The sequence below is a fragment of the Homalodisca vitripennis genome, chromosome 6 (assembly GCF_021130785.1).
Source record: "Homalodisca vitripennis isolate AUS2020 chromosome 6, UT_GWSS_2.1, whole genome shotgun sequence".
Taxonomy (NCBI): Eukaryota; Metazoa; Arthropoda; class Insecta; order Hemiptera; family Cicadellidae; genus Homalodisca; species Homalodisca vitripennis.
The window spans coordinates 97,511,691-97,529,800 of NC_060212.1; the positions used below are offsets into that span (position 1 = coordinate 97,511,691).

The following is an 18,110-nucleotide window of genomic DNA, read 5'->3' on the forward strand; positions in this document are numbered from 1 at the left end:
TATCGGTTTTCTCTAACTGTGAAGATGAAGGAAAAAGTGGAACAACGTTATTGCATTAAATTTTGCGTGAAACTCGGAGAAAAACAAAGTGAGACCATTCGGAAAATTCAGCTAGCATTCGAAAATGAGGCAATGAGTGTTACGCAGATTAAAGAGTGGTATAACCGTTTCAAAAGTGGTCGAACCTCGGCAGAAAGTGACACGCGTTCGGGCCGACCAAAAACAAGTCGAACTCCGGAAATCATCGAGAAAGCAAAAGTTTTGATCTGTGAAAATTGTCGAATTGTCGACTGTGGAGGAAGTAAGTACTGAGTTAGATGTCAGTTTCGGATCAGCTGAAGCAATTGTAACGGATGACTTGGGATTGCGCCGGGTAGCCGCAAAATTTGTGCCAAAATTGCTGACAGACGAGCAGAAGCAACGGCGATTGGATGTTGCCGAGGACATGCTGCAATGTTGTGAGGATGATGCAGACTTTTGACATCGATAATAACTGGAGACGAAAGTTGGGTCTATGGATATGACCCTGAGACCAAATTTCAGTCATCACAATGGCAGTCTCCCCAGGATCCTCGGCCAAAAAAAGCAAGGCAAGTTCGAAGCAATGTCAAAGTGATGCTTACTGTTTTTTTCGACCACCGTGGAGTTGTGCACCATGAATATGCCCCTGAGGGTCAAACTGTGAATGCACAGTACTATTTAAGTGTCCAACGTCGTCTCCGAGATGCGATTCGCCGCAAAAGACCTGACTTGTGGGTGTCTCAAAATTGGCGGCTACACCACGACAATGCGCCAGCTCATTCTTCCCAGCTCATTCAAACTTTTTTGGCGAAACACGGCACTCCGCAAGTTCCTCAGCCTCCGTACTCTCCAGATATGGCTCCATGCGATTTTTGGCTCTTCCCCCACCTCAAAAAAACCATTGAAAGGCACCAGATTTGAAAGTCGAGAAGCAATTATGAAAAAAACGTCGGCTGATCTCATGGCGATGCCGAAAAGTGATTTTCAAGACTGCTTCCAGAAGTGGAAACGTCGCTGGAATCGTTGTGTTGCTTCTCAGGGTGCTTATTTTGAAGAAAATTAACGCCAGCTTTTTTCAGGTAACTTCAGTTTTACATTGCACCAAAAGGTAGGATACTTTTTGATTGGACCTCGTATTTGTAAAGATTGGTAATTTTAAATAAATAATAAAAGAGAAGTACATATATTAAATATTTATAGTATTAAATCCAATATAAATCTTCTCAGAAGAGTTTGTCCATTGAACGAGCAATAATATCAGGAAACAACACTGATATAAGCACATTTGTTTACTATAGAATATTAATGTTCAAAGATTGTAATTAATTCCAGGTTGAATGTTATTCTTTTCTCAGACCATCCCAATATTTTTATAGTTTTGTGATATTTTAATTGCTTTTGTTAGTGGCTATTAAAAATATTTCATCAGAAAAACATTCAATTTAGTAATGTTCTTACTTTGCAGGCTATTTGAAATTCCACATTCATTATTAAATTATTAAATGAAAAACAGATTTTTTGTTATGTTAAGTAAAAGTATAGTAGACTTGTATAGTTCTTTTTAATTAGTCAGTTTTATAATATATTATGATTTTTGCTATGTCTACTTAAGTCAAATCGTAATTAAAATCACTTTATCAGTGCAGTATTGTTAAAAGTTTTAAGTTTTAGTTGTATACCTAGCTAACATAAGACTGCATTTTTTATGGATCATTCCTTGGTTTTACTTTATCAATAATTGATTCTCATTAAATTGGATACTTCATAAATTTATATTTATTATCCCTGTCACCTAATTTGTAGTAATTTTGTCTTTCAGAAATCTATCTGAACACCAGTGTGTGTTAAGAGTCCATCTCACATGTGAATTATTAACATCGTACCAGGTAAGGTTTTGTTAAAACAACCTGAAATACATAAATAAATTTAGATATTTCATAAAAATGTTAAGCGTGAATTTTTATAACTTAATTCTTTGTTACAGAGTTCCTTGGCTGTCAGTACGTATTTAGTATGGATTTATAGACGTTTATGGTAAGTTTTTTTTTTTTAAACACATAGATTTTAAAAAGATTAAATAAATAAAAAAATTTTGAACTGCTTTTACTTCAGCTTGTATGATACTGTATCACCAGTACAATAAAAGACAGAGTGACGAATTGTGGCTACTCCTCATCGATTGGTACTTTTTTGAAAAAAAACCACAATATGCTGGAATTAACTTTTACAAGAAAATACTCAAAAATATAAAATCAGAAATTTCTTTTTTTAGTTTAAAAGCAAACTAAAAATGTATTTAATAAATAAAACCCTTTGTTCATTCAATGGACTATGAGGATACTGTACCGTACTCTATTTTAATTTAGTAAATGATCATAAATACATGATCTTAATTTGTTAGTTTTTGATACCATTCAATTGTATTCATGTTATACAGTATGAATAAAGAATATTTTGATTTGATTTGATGAACACTCTAAAAACAATTATGTTTAGTTCTATTATTAAGTAGTACGAGGGTCGTTCAATAAGTCTTTAGAAAAGGATAGAAAAATTAGTTATAAGTCAGCAAAATCTTTTTTATTTCTTATTATAATCTCCTTTCAGCTCTATACATCTAAATTAAGATGTCAAAAAAATACGATTTTGGAAATTCTTCAAAATAAGCATTTGTTTTCTCAAAAACCTCCTTCTTTGAAGTGAAGCGATGTCTGCCAAGCCATTTTTCGAAATTCAGAAACAGAAAAATGTTACTGGGGGTAAAATCTGGTGAATATGGTGGATGTTGCAACGTTTTGAATTTCAATTCAGCCATGTTGGCCGTCGACCACACGATTGTTCTTATTGTCCTCAGTTAGCAAACACGGCATCCATCTCGCGAAAATTTATTTTACTAACAATGTTTCATACAAAATTGAAGTGACTGCACCTTGTGATATCCTTGTAGCCACAGCTATTCGTCGATCATTCAAAATCATTTCCCGGAATTTTTCAACCATTTCGGGAGTAGAACTTCCACTGGTTGTCCCGATCGGTGTTCACCATTTGTAGATGAACGGCTATGTTTAAACTTGTTTACCCAATTGTAAACTGTTTCAAACGCAGGAGCAGATGTGCCATGAACTGCATCCAACTCAGATTTGATTTGATAACTTTCAGCGTTAAGCCTTTCAAGTAAAAATGTTTTATCACCGCTCGAAACTCTTTTTTCTCCATTATTATAAACTAACAAAAGTTGTTCACTTCACTCGTCAATAGAAACAAAACTACACGATGGATTGAGCAACAAAATATTTTTTCTTAAATCCTACGAGTGCCATATCTAGGATTTTCTAAGAAATTATTGAACGATCCTCGTATTAAAGCAGTTAGAGACAAAAAGGCCAGAATTGCCATAGTTGGAAGAAACAAACTAACAATATTTTTATTAATATAGTGAAAGAAATGTTATTCACAATTGCAAAGGTAGTTTCAAGAGAGTTCATTCTGCAGTTGGTGTTTTTAAAGGTTTTAAATAGCTTTGTGGTAGAAGGCTATAGGAGGGGAGTCCCCTTCCACCATCAGTCGCATCTGTCTTTACATGCATTTCCAGTTTCTTCACTCAACTCAAGGCCTTTATTAGATGTTGAGCAACTGTTCATAGTCTTCAGTTCATGGTATCTCTGAATTTTTGTATGGCGTATTTGGAGATTTGCTCCAGTCATTGCTTCCAAGTTGCAAGTAAATTCGTGCATATTGTTACTTTTACTTGTGTTTAATGACTTAATCCTTTTGTGATCTACAGTTAAATTTTTAGAGAAACATAAGTGGAAAATGGCTTAAGATTTAAGCATCATCTCCTAAAGTTGGGAAGATTTCTTGATTGGTGGGAATGTTTACGTTAAAAAAAAATATTTCCATGGATTTCAAAATTGTGTATAAATCCCCCTTTTTTTGGGGGGGGGGAGGGTTATTATTTGTGATTGTGAGTCAATGCGGTTTTTATTTGACAGATATAGATCATTCATGGTGTATAAAAATGTTGTTCATTATCAGCTAAGTTATACATTACATTAATATGCTCATATATGGCTGTGTTTCAGGTTACCTACAGACAATGTACACTCAAGATATCAGTTTTAATACTTTGTTGTAAATATTGGATTAAAAATGTAGTAATTTTTTACAACTTTTATTGCAATCTATTAAAACCTGTGTACACACTATTTTCAATCGTTCTGCCTGGAAAATTTTATTTTATCACACTGTACTTCCTAGGATATTGTACATGAAGCTCAATTTATCAATTTAACACTAGTTTGGTTTAACGAAGAAAGAATTATTCATAAATCAATAACAACCCCTTTTGTTAGGAAATAAATACACTACTTTATCTAAGGCCAAATATCTTGTTTTATGATAAGAAAAAAAACTTATAAAGCAGAACAAATTCTAATATTTGAGTATAAAATTTAAAAATAGTTGGTTTGAGTTCACGAAACATTGTTCAAAACTATTATAATGGTTGATCAACTTTTAATGAACACAAAAATCATAAAAGAATATTTAAAGTTCTGTGTTATATATTATTTTTTTAATTTAGACAAGTTTTCTAATCTCAAACTCTATAGAAATAATAAAGGGAAGGTCACTCAAAAGTTTTAGTAATGGGAAAGAGTTGACCAGTTTTGAAATATGATGATGTTGAGGACCAATAAATTCCTAAAATTTTGAAAAGTGGCTGTGTTGAGGCTTTAACCGTATGCACTCGAAGGCAGTATTTATTATTTGTCCTTGGAGCTTGTATGGCCAGCTCTACTGACCGCCGCCATTTTGTCTGAAGCGCGGATTAATTTTTGCGGTAATGTTACCTCAGCTTGTATGTCCAGCTGTACCGGCCAAGATGTAATACGTCCATAGCTAGTAAGGCCAGCACTACTGGTCACTAAACATAGCAGTTGGTTTTTAATATTCTCTTTGTTTTATAATGAATGGTGAGTCCTGAAACCTATCGAGTAGCTATACTTTAAAAGTCATTTTTAGGTAAAGCAGTAAATTTTAAATTAACCTATAATTCTTCTCTAAACATTGACTGTGGAAATAAGACGAATAACCCGTAGTGGGCCTATACACTGAGGGGATAGAAACCTAGAAAATTTTACTAGAAGACCTGTGCTAACTATTCTTTACTGCACATAGGTGCGTATTTTTCCATAAAAGAATGTAAAGAAAGAAATAAATGTAAAATAGTTCATGTCCGAGAATAACATAACTGTAAATGCGTACTGTATAATATTTTATTTACATATCTTTGTTAACAATATACATATAAGAATGAAATTTCTCAAATGTATGTTTATTTTTGCATTAGAAAGATTTATTGAAAATAAATTTTAAATTGTTTTTCATTTCTTTAAACATTTTAAATTACTATGCATATAAAGCTGAGGATATTGAAAAATAATTCCGATCTGAGAAGGCAAATAACAAATATGGCCACAATATGGCAACAATATGAGCTGTCAATGAAAGTAGTGTGGCCATCTGTACTGGCCATACAAGTTGCGAGGACAAACTACGGCAAAACTAACGCGAGCTGTCTGTGACCTTGGTGTGGCCAGTGCTGCTGGCCTTTCGAGCGCAAAGGGTTAAGAAACACTGTGGTCTTGAAATGGGTACTAGGTAGTTATTAATCAATCATTACATCTTTTCTTTAGTGTTTCAAAACTTTGCTATTAATTTTAGGTGTCTCAATATGAACAAGAGAATAGTGAGGTTTTAGTAATTGTTCAGTATTACAAGCTCTTTGCACGTTATGTAGTACTCTAGAACTCTAGAAGCTAAGAAGTGATGTGCGTTTTATAAGCACACCACCTATTTTTCATAAAATTGATAGAGGGGGATCCTCTAAGAAAGAAATTGATCATCTAGCTTGCCAGTAATGTTGGAGATCAAATGAAAAATGTCTTATCCATTAAAAACTAAAAACCAGGCTGTAAATAATAGTTTATCATCACCACTGATTTTAAAATTTAGTCACCATTTCAGCTAAATAGCCTTAATAAGGTTGGCTGACACTGATTTAACTTTTAATTATGCGTATGAAGGTGTGGTTGTCACACTGTGGTACAAGCTTTCCAATAACCTGTTCATATAACGTTGCCAAGAGTGACTCCAGATGGATTGTCACAGTATTTTGGAGTTCGTCATCTGATCGGAAGCTCTGCCCTCCTAGACACTTCTCCAATTCAGAGAAATTCACTTGATGCTAGGTCAGGCGTATAGGCTGGATGGTAAAAATGTCCCAATGACATTAAAGATGTGGGACGGGAATATTCTCAGTGGGAGAGAACTTATGAAATGGAAACATTGCTGAGAATATTTCTTTGCTCTGGGAAGATTCGCAAAATTTGGGAAATTATTTTATTTTGAATATTATAACACTTACTAACTGTTAAAGAACCTTAAAACTAGGTTAACTAAGTAAATTCATACACTTTAATATAAGAATTATCATTCCATGCATTAAGGTCTTATATTAAATAATATCCGGGATATTTATAGAACTAAATGAATGTTACATCCTAAACCATTATTAAAAATCAAGCATTTTTTAACAAGTAATTTCCTTGGGACTCATGTTCAAACATTCTAGGTATAAAGTTTTAAAAATCTACCTAATTTTTAAATTCACTGTTTTTTGGCTTTACAATTTGTAATTGTTAGGCTAATAACTACCAATATTGCCATACCATTTAGTACATTAATGTTTTAATAAATAATAGGGAAATATAAAGCTTAATGTAATATTTACTTAATTCTATGATCTTTAAACGTTGAAAAAAATGTGTTTATTTCTAACAAGTCGGTTAAGTTCAGATCCAAAAACCTAAACCTATATCCAAATATTTTATTTATATTTTAAAACATAAAGTAGGAATGCACAGATAACAACAAAATTTAAAATAAAAAAGCTAATTAAGTTGATCATAAACCATGGTTTAGGTCTTAATAGTAATTTAATTACAATGAGGTTTAATGTAGATATTTTATGGAATTTTTATGATGTTTTGATTCAATCAATAATATTTTTTTAACATTTAAGAGTGTTTGTTATTTTATCATACAATTACCATATTGGCTAATTAATTTGAGTGATTTACCTTTTAAATTTATAAATACCTGTGAATGTTATTTTTAAATATATTTCAGTTTTTGAGTTTGATTTAATCCAAATATACTGCTAATAAATACATATTGTGTAAAGGTGTTTGAGCTGTTTTGTTAATTAATCATAAATTCTCTGGAGTTTATGAATTTTAGGAATTGCCGACAATGTTCCCTGGGAATATTTCCTAGATTTTAAATTCTCGGGAATTTTACATCACTGACTGACATCTATCAAGGAGCCATGTTTTCAGAGCAGCGCTGCGAGGACAGGCTATGTCTTGATTAAGGACAATTTCAGAAGTGAAAATTCCTCTCCTTGTGCTCTGAATGACTCCCCACAACCATCATAGAGTTTCACAGTAGCCTTTTGCATATATCCCTGGCTGTAAGAATTGTATAAGCAGAACACCCTTCTGGTCCCAAAACACGGTAGCTGTGGTCATTTCGTTGTTGATGGGTTTTTTGGTACTTTGGATTTGTTTAGTTAATTTTAATGCATCAATTGTTCTTTGTTTGAAGTTAATTTTTGACGATGGGAGGATTGTGAAGGAAACAGGATTTTTTGGACATTTGCCATCGTTCATTGAAACAAAAAATCTTTAACACTGCTTACTGATTTTTTTTTGTTTCACTGAACAATGGAAAATGTCCAGAAAATCCTGTTTCCTTCACATACATTGTTGTTTAGTTTTTGGGGTATGATACAGAACCCATGTCTCATCCCCTGTCATAATTGTTTTCAAAGAATTTTCTCCAGCTTCATAATAATTAAGAAACTATAATTTTGCTACCATTTGTCAAACTTTGTGGTCATTAGACATCTTTTGAATCTATCTTGTAGTTCTTTTTTCTAGATTTGTGGCATTGGGCTATAAATAGAACAAGTTATTAAATTCTAGTCACTTTTCCAAAGTTAAACAATGTTTGTAATACAGTTGTTTAATTACTGTAATTTTTTGTGAATGATTTATCAAATACTGTAAATAATATTATACTAGTCACTTTTTAATTTGCAAATTAACTAATACGTAGTAGAAAATAAGAAATTGATGCTGCTATTCCTACACTGTTAATTGTCCATTGTCAATGCAATCAGAAACAAGCATTTGACACTGTAATTAAGATAGTGCATACAAATTGTTTGCAATTACAATTGCAATCGGGTATCACAATCTACGATGCACAATAATAATAATAAGGAAGTTGTAGTTTCTGGATGGAAAATTTTAACCATGCCAAGTTGTAAATTTCATCTGAATTTATTTAAGCAACTTTTCATTGGTTTTTGTAAGCAAATAAATTCTACCATAATGATTTACTTCTCGGATGCTATTTAAAAAAATTAAATAGTGTTGACTGTTGGTTTTTTTAATGAATGCTATTCTATAAACACGGAGTACTTTCAAAAATCATCATTTGTAGTTATGACAGAAAATAACCTTAACAGCCAAATTTAACAGGGAATATACTAGAACTGTTTTAATTACTAATTTAAAAGAATTAAAAGAAAGTCAGCTGTATTCAAGCTGAGTTGAGACGGGTAAACCAGTCCTGGACTACTACACGCATCCGTGGCACGTTTTGGCACTAGATGCTGAAATCGGCTATTCCGTGTGAAAGCACCAATGTCCACCCATTTTTCCAGACTTACTTACCTAAGAAACTTTATTTATTTGAAGAAGAGGTCAGATTGCAGATCTCAAAATGTAGTGTTACTGATATTTTTGTATCACTGAACAATGGCAAATGTCCGTAAAAATCCTGTTTCCTTCCATTATGAAAAACAAACATAAAAAAAAGAAGCACACCCATTGTTTGCAACTCCACAAGTCCATTCGGCAAATTTGTTCAAATACATGCTATTCTATAAACACAGAGTAGTTTCAAAAAATACCAGTTGTAGTTATGACAAAAAATAACCTAAACAGTGAAATTTTACATCTATATATTCACTTAGTGCTAAAATGATTTGCTGTCACAATATTTATGTTGAATTAAAAAATTCTATTGGCACGTTACATATAATATTAAATACTTTCAGTCGACAAATAAGAGAGAAATATCATAAAATAAACTGTACAGTGTCTTTAGCAATGTTGAATGTCCAATTTAACAACAGAAGAATATTGCCTTGTGTTGTTTAAGTGGGAACACACTTGCATGTTTAACTCTCACAGAAACATCTGCCACTTATACTCATCAGGAGATTTATATTGGAAAACAAAATAATATGATATTGTAAATGTTGTGTTTAGCTCCATTTCACCTTCCGCCTAGTGTAGTGTCTAGTCTGACTCGTTGATGAATTAAAAATTCGATGATGAATACGTTCTAAACTAACTCTTTTCATTGTTTCGACATCAGACGCCTAGACTACAAAAGTGTTTTTTTGTTTACCCACCAGCTATCCAGTGTAATGTAGATTAAGCGTTTTCATTCATCGTGTTCACAATTAAGTACACAATGATGTTTTAGACACAATCCTAAAACATGACGGAGCAACCGAGTTTTCTACACATAACTTAGCTATGGTGGGAAAGGTTGGTTCAATGTGAATGTTGAGTTTAGCTCCTTTTTCTCAGTGCAACATCTTAAATCTGACTGTCACAGACTTGACTCCTTCAGGCTTTTACCTCACATGAATGTCAAATCGATTCATCTCCCATCGGTGGTGTGACATACTGTACGAGATAGAGTACAGAAGCTAGTACTATCAGAAGCCTAATTATCCAACCGTATCAAGAGCCTATTTTTATACTATAGTAGAGTTTGCCTATTCAAATGTTTTTACAATTTTTGTTTTAATACATTTTACCACTTTCGTTTAAACTATATTTTTAGCCTATGTATATGTTTCTGAAGTTTCTCTACCCTTGAAGTATGCTGCCCTTACCTATAGCCCTTAATTAAGCCCATATGTAATTCCAGCCTTGCCTGTACTACATGGGTTTCTAAACAATTAATGCACTTCAACAGCAATACAATTAATTTATTATCGATAAATTGGAAGTATATATATTTATAGATTTAAGTAAGGATTTTGAATGTTTGGATATAGTTTTAATATTAAGGTTGAATCTCTGGGAGTCAATGACAAGGAACCACAATTACCTAAGCAATAGGAAACCCAAGTAGGCAAGGATGTAGCCAGGACAAAATTTGAGGGGAGTCAAGACAAAATTGGGGGGCCTCCCACAGAAAATTGAAATTTTTGAAACATTCAATTTTAAGAAGCAAAATAGTGACTTTTGCACAAAGTTTTTATGTGTGAATAGGTTGTATTGACAAGTGATATTCATAATTGTGGAGGCACTGCTTTAGTAGGCTTTACGATTAATAATTGAAGTTAATTAGTATTATGTAGTAATGTAATTTAAAAAAAGAGGCTTTTATTGTCTGCAAAACACAGTGCATAGTATACGAATCCACATTGAGAATTGATAATATGTAAGAGTTTTTACAAAAACAAAATTCTTCTTGACTTCTGAGCCATCGTATCTAGTACTTGCTCTGGAGAAACTGATATTTTCCCGTAGTGGACAGAAAGTAAGGCAAGTGCAGTCAACTGCTCATTCCTCATTTTGTTCCTTAAAAACTTCCAGACACATTTGTTAAGAACAATTTTTCAGCAGTACATGCTAAAAAAGTAATTTTAAAAATTGGGAGGGGGAGTCCGGCCCCCTTGGACTCCCTCGCTGGCTACGTCCTTGTAGGTAGGATTTACTCCTTGTATTGTTTATACCTACGCTGAGTTTAGCGAAACTTACGTTGTCACTTACTTTATGGGCAACCCCAGGAATATCTAAGAACAGCAAAACACTAACCTCAAATGTCGAGATATTTGGTTAAAGGACAACTTGATCGGTAGGTCTAGTTTATTTTATACTATCATACATTTTTGTATTATATTATTGTCGATAGTCAATTATTTCAAGGTAAAAATGTAAAAAATTTGTGGTTTTTACTTGGTAACTGAATCTGTAGTTTTAGAAACAATAAATCATCTGGAAATTATAGCATTAGCAATCACATTTTAAAGAAATTTTCTAAAAATATAGTTCTATTACTGACAGATTTATTCAATCAAAGCATGTTAGAAGGTGAATTTCCATATTGTTTAAAAGTATCCATTGTAATTCCACATTTAAATGTGAAAGAAGAGAATTCTATATGAATTGTTATAGAACTATTTCTTCACTTTCAGTGTTTGCTAAAGTTTTTTGAGAAAATAATAAAAAAGCTACTAATTGATTTTTTTAATTTGTGGCTATCTAAGCACAAAACAGTTTGGATTTAGAGAAGGAATGAGTACAGAATATGCTTTGTTGACCTTTTTTGAGGATATTTATGATGGAGTCAATGTTGGCAAAAATATTCAGCTTTATATATTGACATTACAATGGCCTTTGATATAGTAGATCATAAAATATTAGAACAGTTATGGTTAGGGGTTGTGAGGGGTCTGCCCCACAAATGGTTTGAAAGTTACTTAAAAGATAGAAATCAGTGTGTGATAATAGAGAAAGTATACAATGAATTTGAAAAAATTGAGTGCAGTGTGCCTCAAGGTTCAGTTCTGGGTCTAATTCTTATTCTGGTGTATATCAATTCATGTAATGGAGGATTAAATGGCAAATTGACACCTTATGCATATGATACAGCGTTTATGTACTCTAATTACAATTTAGAAACTGTTCGTAGACAAATGAATGATGATTTAGAAGTTTTAAAACTTAGTTTAATAAAAATGCAATGCTTCCAAGTGACAAAACCTTTGAGGTAAAAGTTGGAAATAAACTTAGAATACGGTGTATCATATCATTTTATGTGCTCTGCAACTGTAGAAAGTTGCAACTGTAAAAAGACTGAATAAGTAGATCGATACAAATACCTTGAACTAACCATTAACTCAAATTTATCATGGAAAGGTTATGTAAATTCACAAAAAAAAAGAAGTTTTATAGAAATTTGTGAAATTTTTATATGTTGCATAATGTATGTCCTTCAAGCTTGCTGTTAAATGTTTACACTGGTTTAATACACTCAGGACTAAGTTATGGGCTTGTTGTATGCAGGGGAGGTACATTTATACATGCTTTACCTTTCAAAATTGAGTGCACTACGATGTTGACTGACACAATCCCAAAGCACGGTGGAGCAACCGAGTCTTTTACACATAAAGCAGCTTCTTCAGTCAACATCGTAGTGTGCTCAACTGTGCACCTGATGAGACAATGAGTATACCTCTTCACCTAGATTGCACTACTTTTTGTACTTTGGTTGTCTCTGATGTCAAAACGATGCGGGGGGTTCGTTTTGAGTGTTCTCATTCTTTGTCACCGACTATTTTTGGATCCCTTCAAACCAAAATGACTCCAGATTTCAGGAGTCAAGTCTGCAACAGCATTACGTAAGAGGAAGGTGAACTGGAGCTAAATTCAACATTTCTAATCAGCCCTTCCCACCATAGTTTTATGTGTGAACAAAGCCCTAAAAATAGGTTTATTTAATATATTTTCCTATTGTAAAATGATTTTTTGTTTTAGGCTGAGGTTTAAATAATAACTCATTGCTGTTAATAACATATATTTCAAGTGCTTCATGTTTTATGTTTTATATAATTATGTATATATAAAGCTACTTGATTGAAGAAGAACATATGTAGGCAAACAGTCAAATGATTTATAATAAGTACTGAGTAATGAGCTGTAATTATATGGGATATTTTAGGTTACACTCACAGAATAAATTTCTTAACTAACATAACTACAGGTGCAATCTTTTTGGATATTGGGTAACATAGTGAATCAGTCTTGAGTAGTAACAACATTGTTTTTACTGTAGGTAATAATGGTTTTGAGTCTAGTTTATCCAATAGTTGTGAATGAGTAGAGCAATGTCAGCAATCAGTACCATCGAGCTTGCAATTGGAAATAACATATTGGAATATCATTCAACGGTTGCGACCCACAACTACTCAGATACACCTGTTCCACTGTATTTTACTCATCCCCAAAGTAGAATGGCTGAGATGGTACCCACTACCACCACTGCTACTTTACTGTGGATATGGAATGAGATCTGGACAGGATGTAACTCTCTGAAACATCAGTCTAGAAGCTGTACAGGAGACATTTTAGGTTTAAGTGCAGAAGATGTTTACTGTTTATTGTCCTAGAAAACAAGGAAACAGTAACTTACCCGTACAGAAAACAAATCTGCGATAAAGCATATTTTGAACAACTACCAGAGAATGAAAGAGTGAATTAAGGCTCTGTACTTGGACTTTTCTTGATAGCCTCTCAACTGCCCAAAGTAACTTCAAAATCATTGAGGAACAGTCACACAGCTCTGTTTGTTAATATCAACTAAACAAAGACTGTCTCTATCTTCAACAGAGCCAAACAATACTGTCACATCAACGATCTGGTTTTTAATCAAACAAAACCCAATCAAGTAATATTTACAATATTTCATAACCACTACCAAGGTCTCCAAGATAAACACACTAGAGTGAGGTACCTTGGGCTTACTTAGGCCAAAACCAATCCTGGGAATCCCATTTAAATTGACTTTGACGCATTAGTTCTATTTAGCAAATGGATTTTCATAGTTTGGTGTTATATGATTAACTCTTAAAAGGTGTTATTATGGTTGTAAAACTATAAAATAACACTCAAGTGTTTGTTTTATGTATAGTAAATAAAAAAGAGCAAAATGCCTGTTTAGAGTCAAGTACACTTATACAAGTATATACTGATACCTTCAACTTCCACCCAAGAAAACTACTGTTTATTTCACAGACCAGTGACCGCAAATATTCCTAACATAAGGCACATGAATCGAACCCACAACTTCAAGGCCAACTCCTGTATATTTTATCTGTTACATTATAGTACCTTAAACCACCCAGCTATCCTAAATTGATGTCTGAGAGAGCAAATAGCTCACTAATGTTTTAACTATACCACAAAGTATATAGGTAGTCAAATTTGTGTAATCCATTTACAGTGGAAAGCAGCGATCATACTGAGGTTCATCAAAGGTTTAAATATGATATGAGTATTCATACAGTAGAAGAATGAAAAATAAGAAGCACTGAAATCATAAGTGTATATAAGGGGGGGAGGGGAAGGTATTTAGGGGGCTCATCCCTACCCCCCAAATTTTGAAAAACACATTAAAATTGTATCCAGTACTTTGTTTTAAGCTAGGTCACATTTATGAGGTCATGGGCTCAAATATTTCAAGTGGGAAAATTAGTGAGCCTCTATTTTGGAGAGTATTTTCAAGAACGTAGCAGAAAAAATTTTGGGGGGTCCAGACAACTAAAATTTTCCCGCATTGAACAGAGAGTAAGGCCCCATTTTGTTCCTTAAAAAGTTCTTGACCCGTTTCTTTATAGAGAACAATCTTTCAGCAGTACATGTCAGTAATACTGAATTATTTAAGTAATAATAATTGTTTACTAAAAAAAGTAATTGAAAAAATATGGGGGATTTGCACCCCCTGGATATCCTCGCTGGCTACATCCTTGAGTATTTTATACTTCCTAAATCACTCTGTGAATCAGCCTCCCCCCCCAAATTAATTTTCTTTATACGCCATTGAGCTGTAATAGCAGTCCTTACATGACACACTTGAGATATAGTCTGATTGCTTGGGGAGGATTAAAAAGAAAACAAATCATATGACATTACATTTTCATACCAAAGTATTCTACATACAGTAGCAAAATAAATTAAAGGCAAAATACAGAGCATTCAAACTGGCATCCACCCAATAGTGCTCCTTATACAAAAGAAGAAGTCTTTATCAGAACTTTTAATAGGGTTTTCATAATGTTCCTAATTCTCAGTCTGCTGTTTATATATTATACAACAAAAATGAAAATTTCTTTGTAATTAGCCTATTCGAGAAGTGCTATTCGAATAAACAACAATCTTTCAAGATTTTCACTATTGCTAGTGTAATTAAACAAAATATAAATTATGATAAATCTCTTGTTTTTATTCTTAGTGCTATTAAAACCTTTAACCAGTTTTGAACCTAAATTTGAATGTAAATGTAAGGAAATGTAATATTTATTTAAAATAAACATTGTAGTTTTGAATAATTTTATTTCAATTTACTGAATAGTAATTGTCTTCTTAGAGTTTTGAATCACAAAGATCAGATCTTTGGCTTTTTTAGCCTTACTGAAAGATCTATTTAATAATTAGGCAATTATTATTATCAGGAAATCCGAAAAGTGTCCAAAAAATGTTTCAGGACATCCAGAAATCAGTTTTTAAATAGGTTTTATGAAACCACATGCCGTTACCCACCACATTACATGCAACTTTCAAAATCAAAATCCTTATACTACTTAGTAAAAGCACTTATGTAATTTAATGGTCATATGAACTTTTCCAAACATGACGAGCATACATCAGGTACATATTATTGCAGTGTTTATGGTTAGGAGGATTAGGGTTTAACCTGACTTAGTATCATGTTTTGTACATATAGGAGCTGGGATTGTCTTGTTGCTCCGATCAAGAGAATACAAATACAAAGGTTTCTGAAACCTACTTCACTTTACTTCTATCCATTGTCCTACACTTCCTATCTCAGTCAAAAGATATCTACTTCCGGCCGTTTAAATTCAATTACCGTGCCACAGTTGAGTTTGCCTCAATTTGGTCTTGATCAAAAAACGAAAACAATATGTATGTAGCTCTTTAAAATTTGTTCTACGATATTTCCAGTGCCATAGTTGTATATGCCTTGTTGTCCGGATGAAGATATATACATACATATGAAGGACTGAGAAGCCTATTTCGGACTAGAGGGAAACCATACCTACTTCCAGTATAAGGGGGCAATCCTAATTAAGTTCAAATGTTTCAAAATAATCATTTATAAGGTTTTGCCTTATAGAAGTTTTTTTTCCCACTATAGTCTGGGAAAGAATGCATCATTTAGGCATGTTAGTGTTGATTTCTTTTTATTTCCTTAAGACACTGTTAAAATGCCATATCACAATTCCAAGGAAGCCCACCAGTTTTGAGTACCTTAAGTGAAAACAATCCATTCTCAGATTTCAATGAATATTTTACAAAAGGAATTGCCTGAATTGGTTAAGCCATTCTCGAGATTGGTGTTTAGCAACACATTTTGTGATTCATTTTTCCTTATAAGTTGTAGAGATTTTACTTAATTTTATATTGTGCGACAAGGGAAATTAATAATATCTTAGGAAATTTTAAACTTTGAGTATTTTTATTACAAAGGAGAATGCTCTGTTTGTAATTGTTTATTATTATCAGTAAAATTTACAGATATTTAATATTATTTTCCCTTCTCAACATGTGTTTTAATATTTTTTTAAAGCTATAAATACAATACAAAGATTATATTTGGGACAATATTATAGTATGACAGATAAATATTTAGAGTTAAAATTATTTAGAAAACCTATAACAATTTTGCCTTAGTGATAAATTTATGAAATATTATTACAAGAGATACTGAGGCACTATGAATAAATCATATAGGTTTTTCCTTTTGGAGAACAAACAGCCAGTTGCTCAGTGGGAGGGGAGGATTCAAATTTGGAGATGTCTCTGTTAACTCCAGAAATGATTTGGTCACTCTATTAGGTTCCTACATCTAAAAGAATGATACCGGAACAAGTTGAGCAAGAAAGATTGTTTTCTGTAACCTTGTGCCATAGGACAGAATGTAAATCACATCCAACAATCAATACAAGGGTGTAGCCAGTGAGGGGGTCCAAAGGGTCCGGATCCACCTCAAATTTTCAATTGTATCAATTACTTTTTTAGTAAACGATTATTATTATTTCAATAATTCAGTATTACTGACATGTACTGCTGAAAGATCGTTCTTAACACAGATACGGGTCAAGAACTGTTTAAGGAACAAAATGGGGGCCTTACTTTCTGTCCACTTTGGGAAAATATAAGTTGTCTTGACCCTCTCCACCAAATTGCTTTCCTGGCTACGTTCTTGAATCTGTATAAACATCAGGTGCACCTGTGCGCTAATTACTTGGTGTTCAAGTTTTCTCGAATTAAATATCAAAGTATTGACATAGGTTGATATTAAATTTATGTATTTATAATGAGGGATATTCTTAATAACGTAAATGATAATATGATTACAAGCCCATCCGTGGACTTTATGTTCTTTTCAATTCAGGTAGTGTATGAAACACATTCAAAGTTGAGCCATACCTTTGACCCAAGTTGTAATTTACTATTACTGTTACATTTGATGTGGACCAACTATTCTGAATTGAACATATTCCTGGATGTAAACTTAGTCTCCAAAAATGTAATAAAAATTAAAACATATTAAGAGTAGTTTTGTTTGTCTTTTCCTATTAATTTATAAAACTATTTCAAAGCAAACAAATATTTATTTTAAAATGCTTTGTTTTATATTTTACCGTTTTCTGTAATGCAATAAACTCTATTGTGCAAAATTGTATTAAAAATTACTTATCTCCAATACAGAAATAGTTTAGTAAATATAAAATGAAGAACGCTGGTTTACATGGTTTTGTTGCTTTCTGGTCATATCGTCAATTTACAATTGTTTGTAAAGTTTCAATTTTTAGGAATAAAATTATAATTTCATGTTCTGTCACAGTTGCATTGTAAGTTTTATAGCAGTTAGAAGCCAAGTGTTGTAAAACGATCTTGAGTTTTTCTCCATAAGATCAATGTTGAACTTCAAGCGCTTTTCCTTCAATTATAGAATAAAGTAAGACACACTTCATTTTAAAGATATAACTAATACAATCCAAACACATTTTGGTTTTTCTTGTTAAGTGTATCCTCTTTCATGGTGTTTAATAAAAAAATATTTTTAACCTTTAAAACTGGTGATAAATAATTTTTTCAACAATTACTTTTGGATGCTATTAACCACCA

General features: G+C 32.6%; 1 protein-coding gene across 3 annotated transcripts in view; it reads left to right on the top strand.

The window, feature by feature from the left end:
- LOC124364603 (telomerase reverse transcriptase-like) overlaps positions 1 to 4,189 on the top strand; it is a 35,097-nt gene extending 30,908 nt beyond the window's left edge. For all 3 annotated transcript variants that reach the window (XM_046820200.1, XM_046820201.1, XM_046820199.1), the window contains 3 exons: positions 1,841 to 1,907; positions 2,006 to 2,055; positions 4,104 to 4,189. Coding sequence is in view for 1 of the 3 variants with exons in the window: in XM_046820201.1 (XP_046676157.1) it covers positions 1,841 to 1,869 (29 nt within the window). In the remaining 2 variants the exon portion in view is untranslated. The remainder of the gene's footprint in view (positions 1 to 1,840; positions 1,908 to 2,005; positions 2,056 to 4,103) is intronic.
- The last annotated feature ends 13,921 nt before the right edge of the window (positions 4,190 to 18,110 follow it).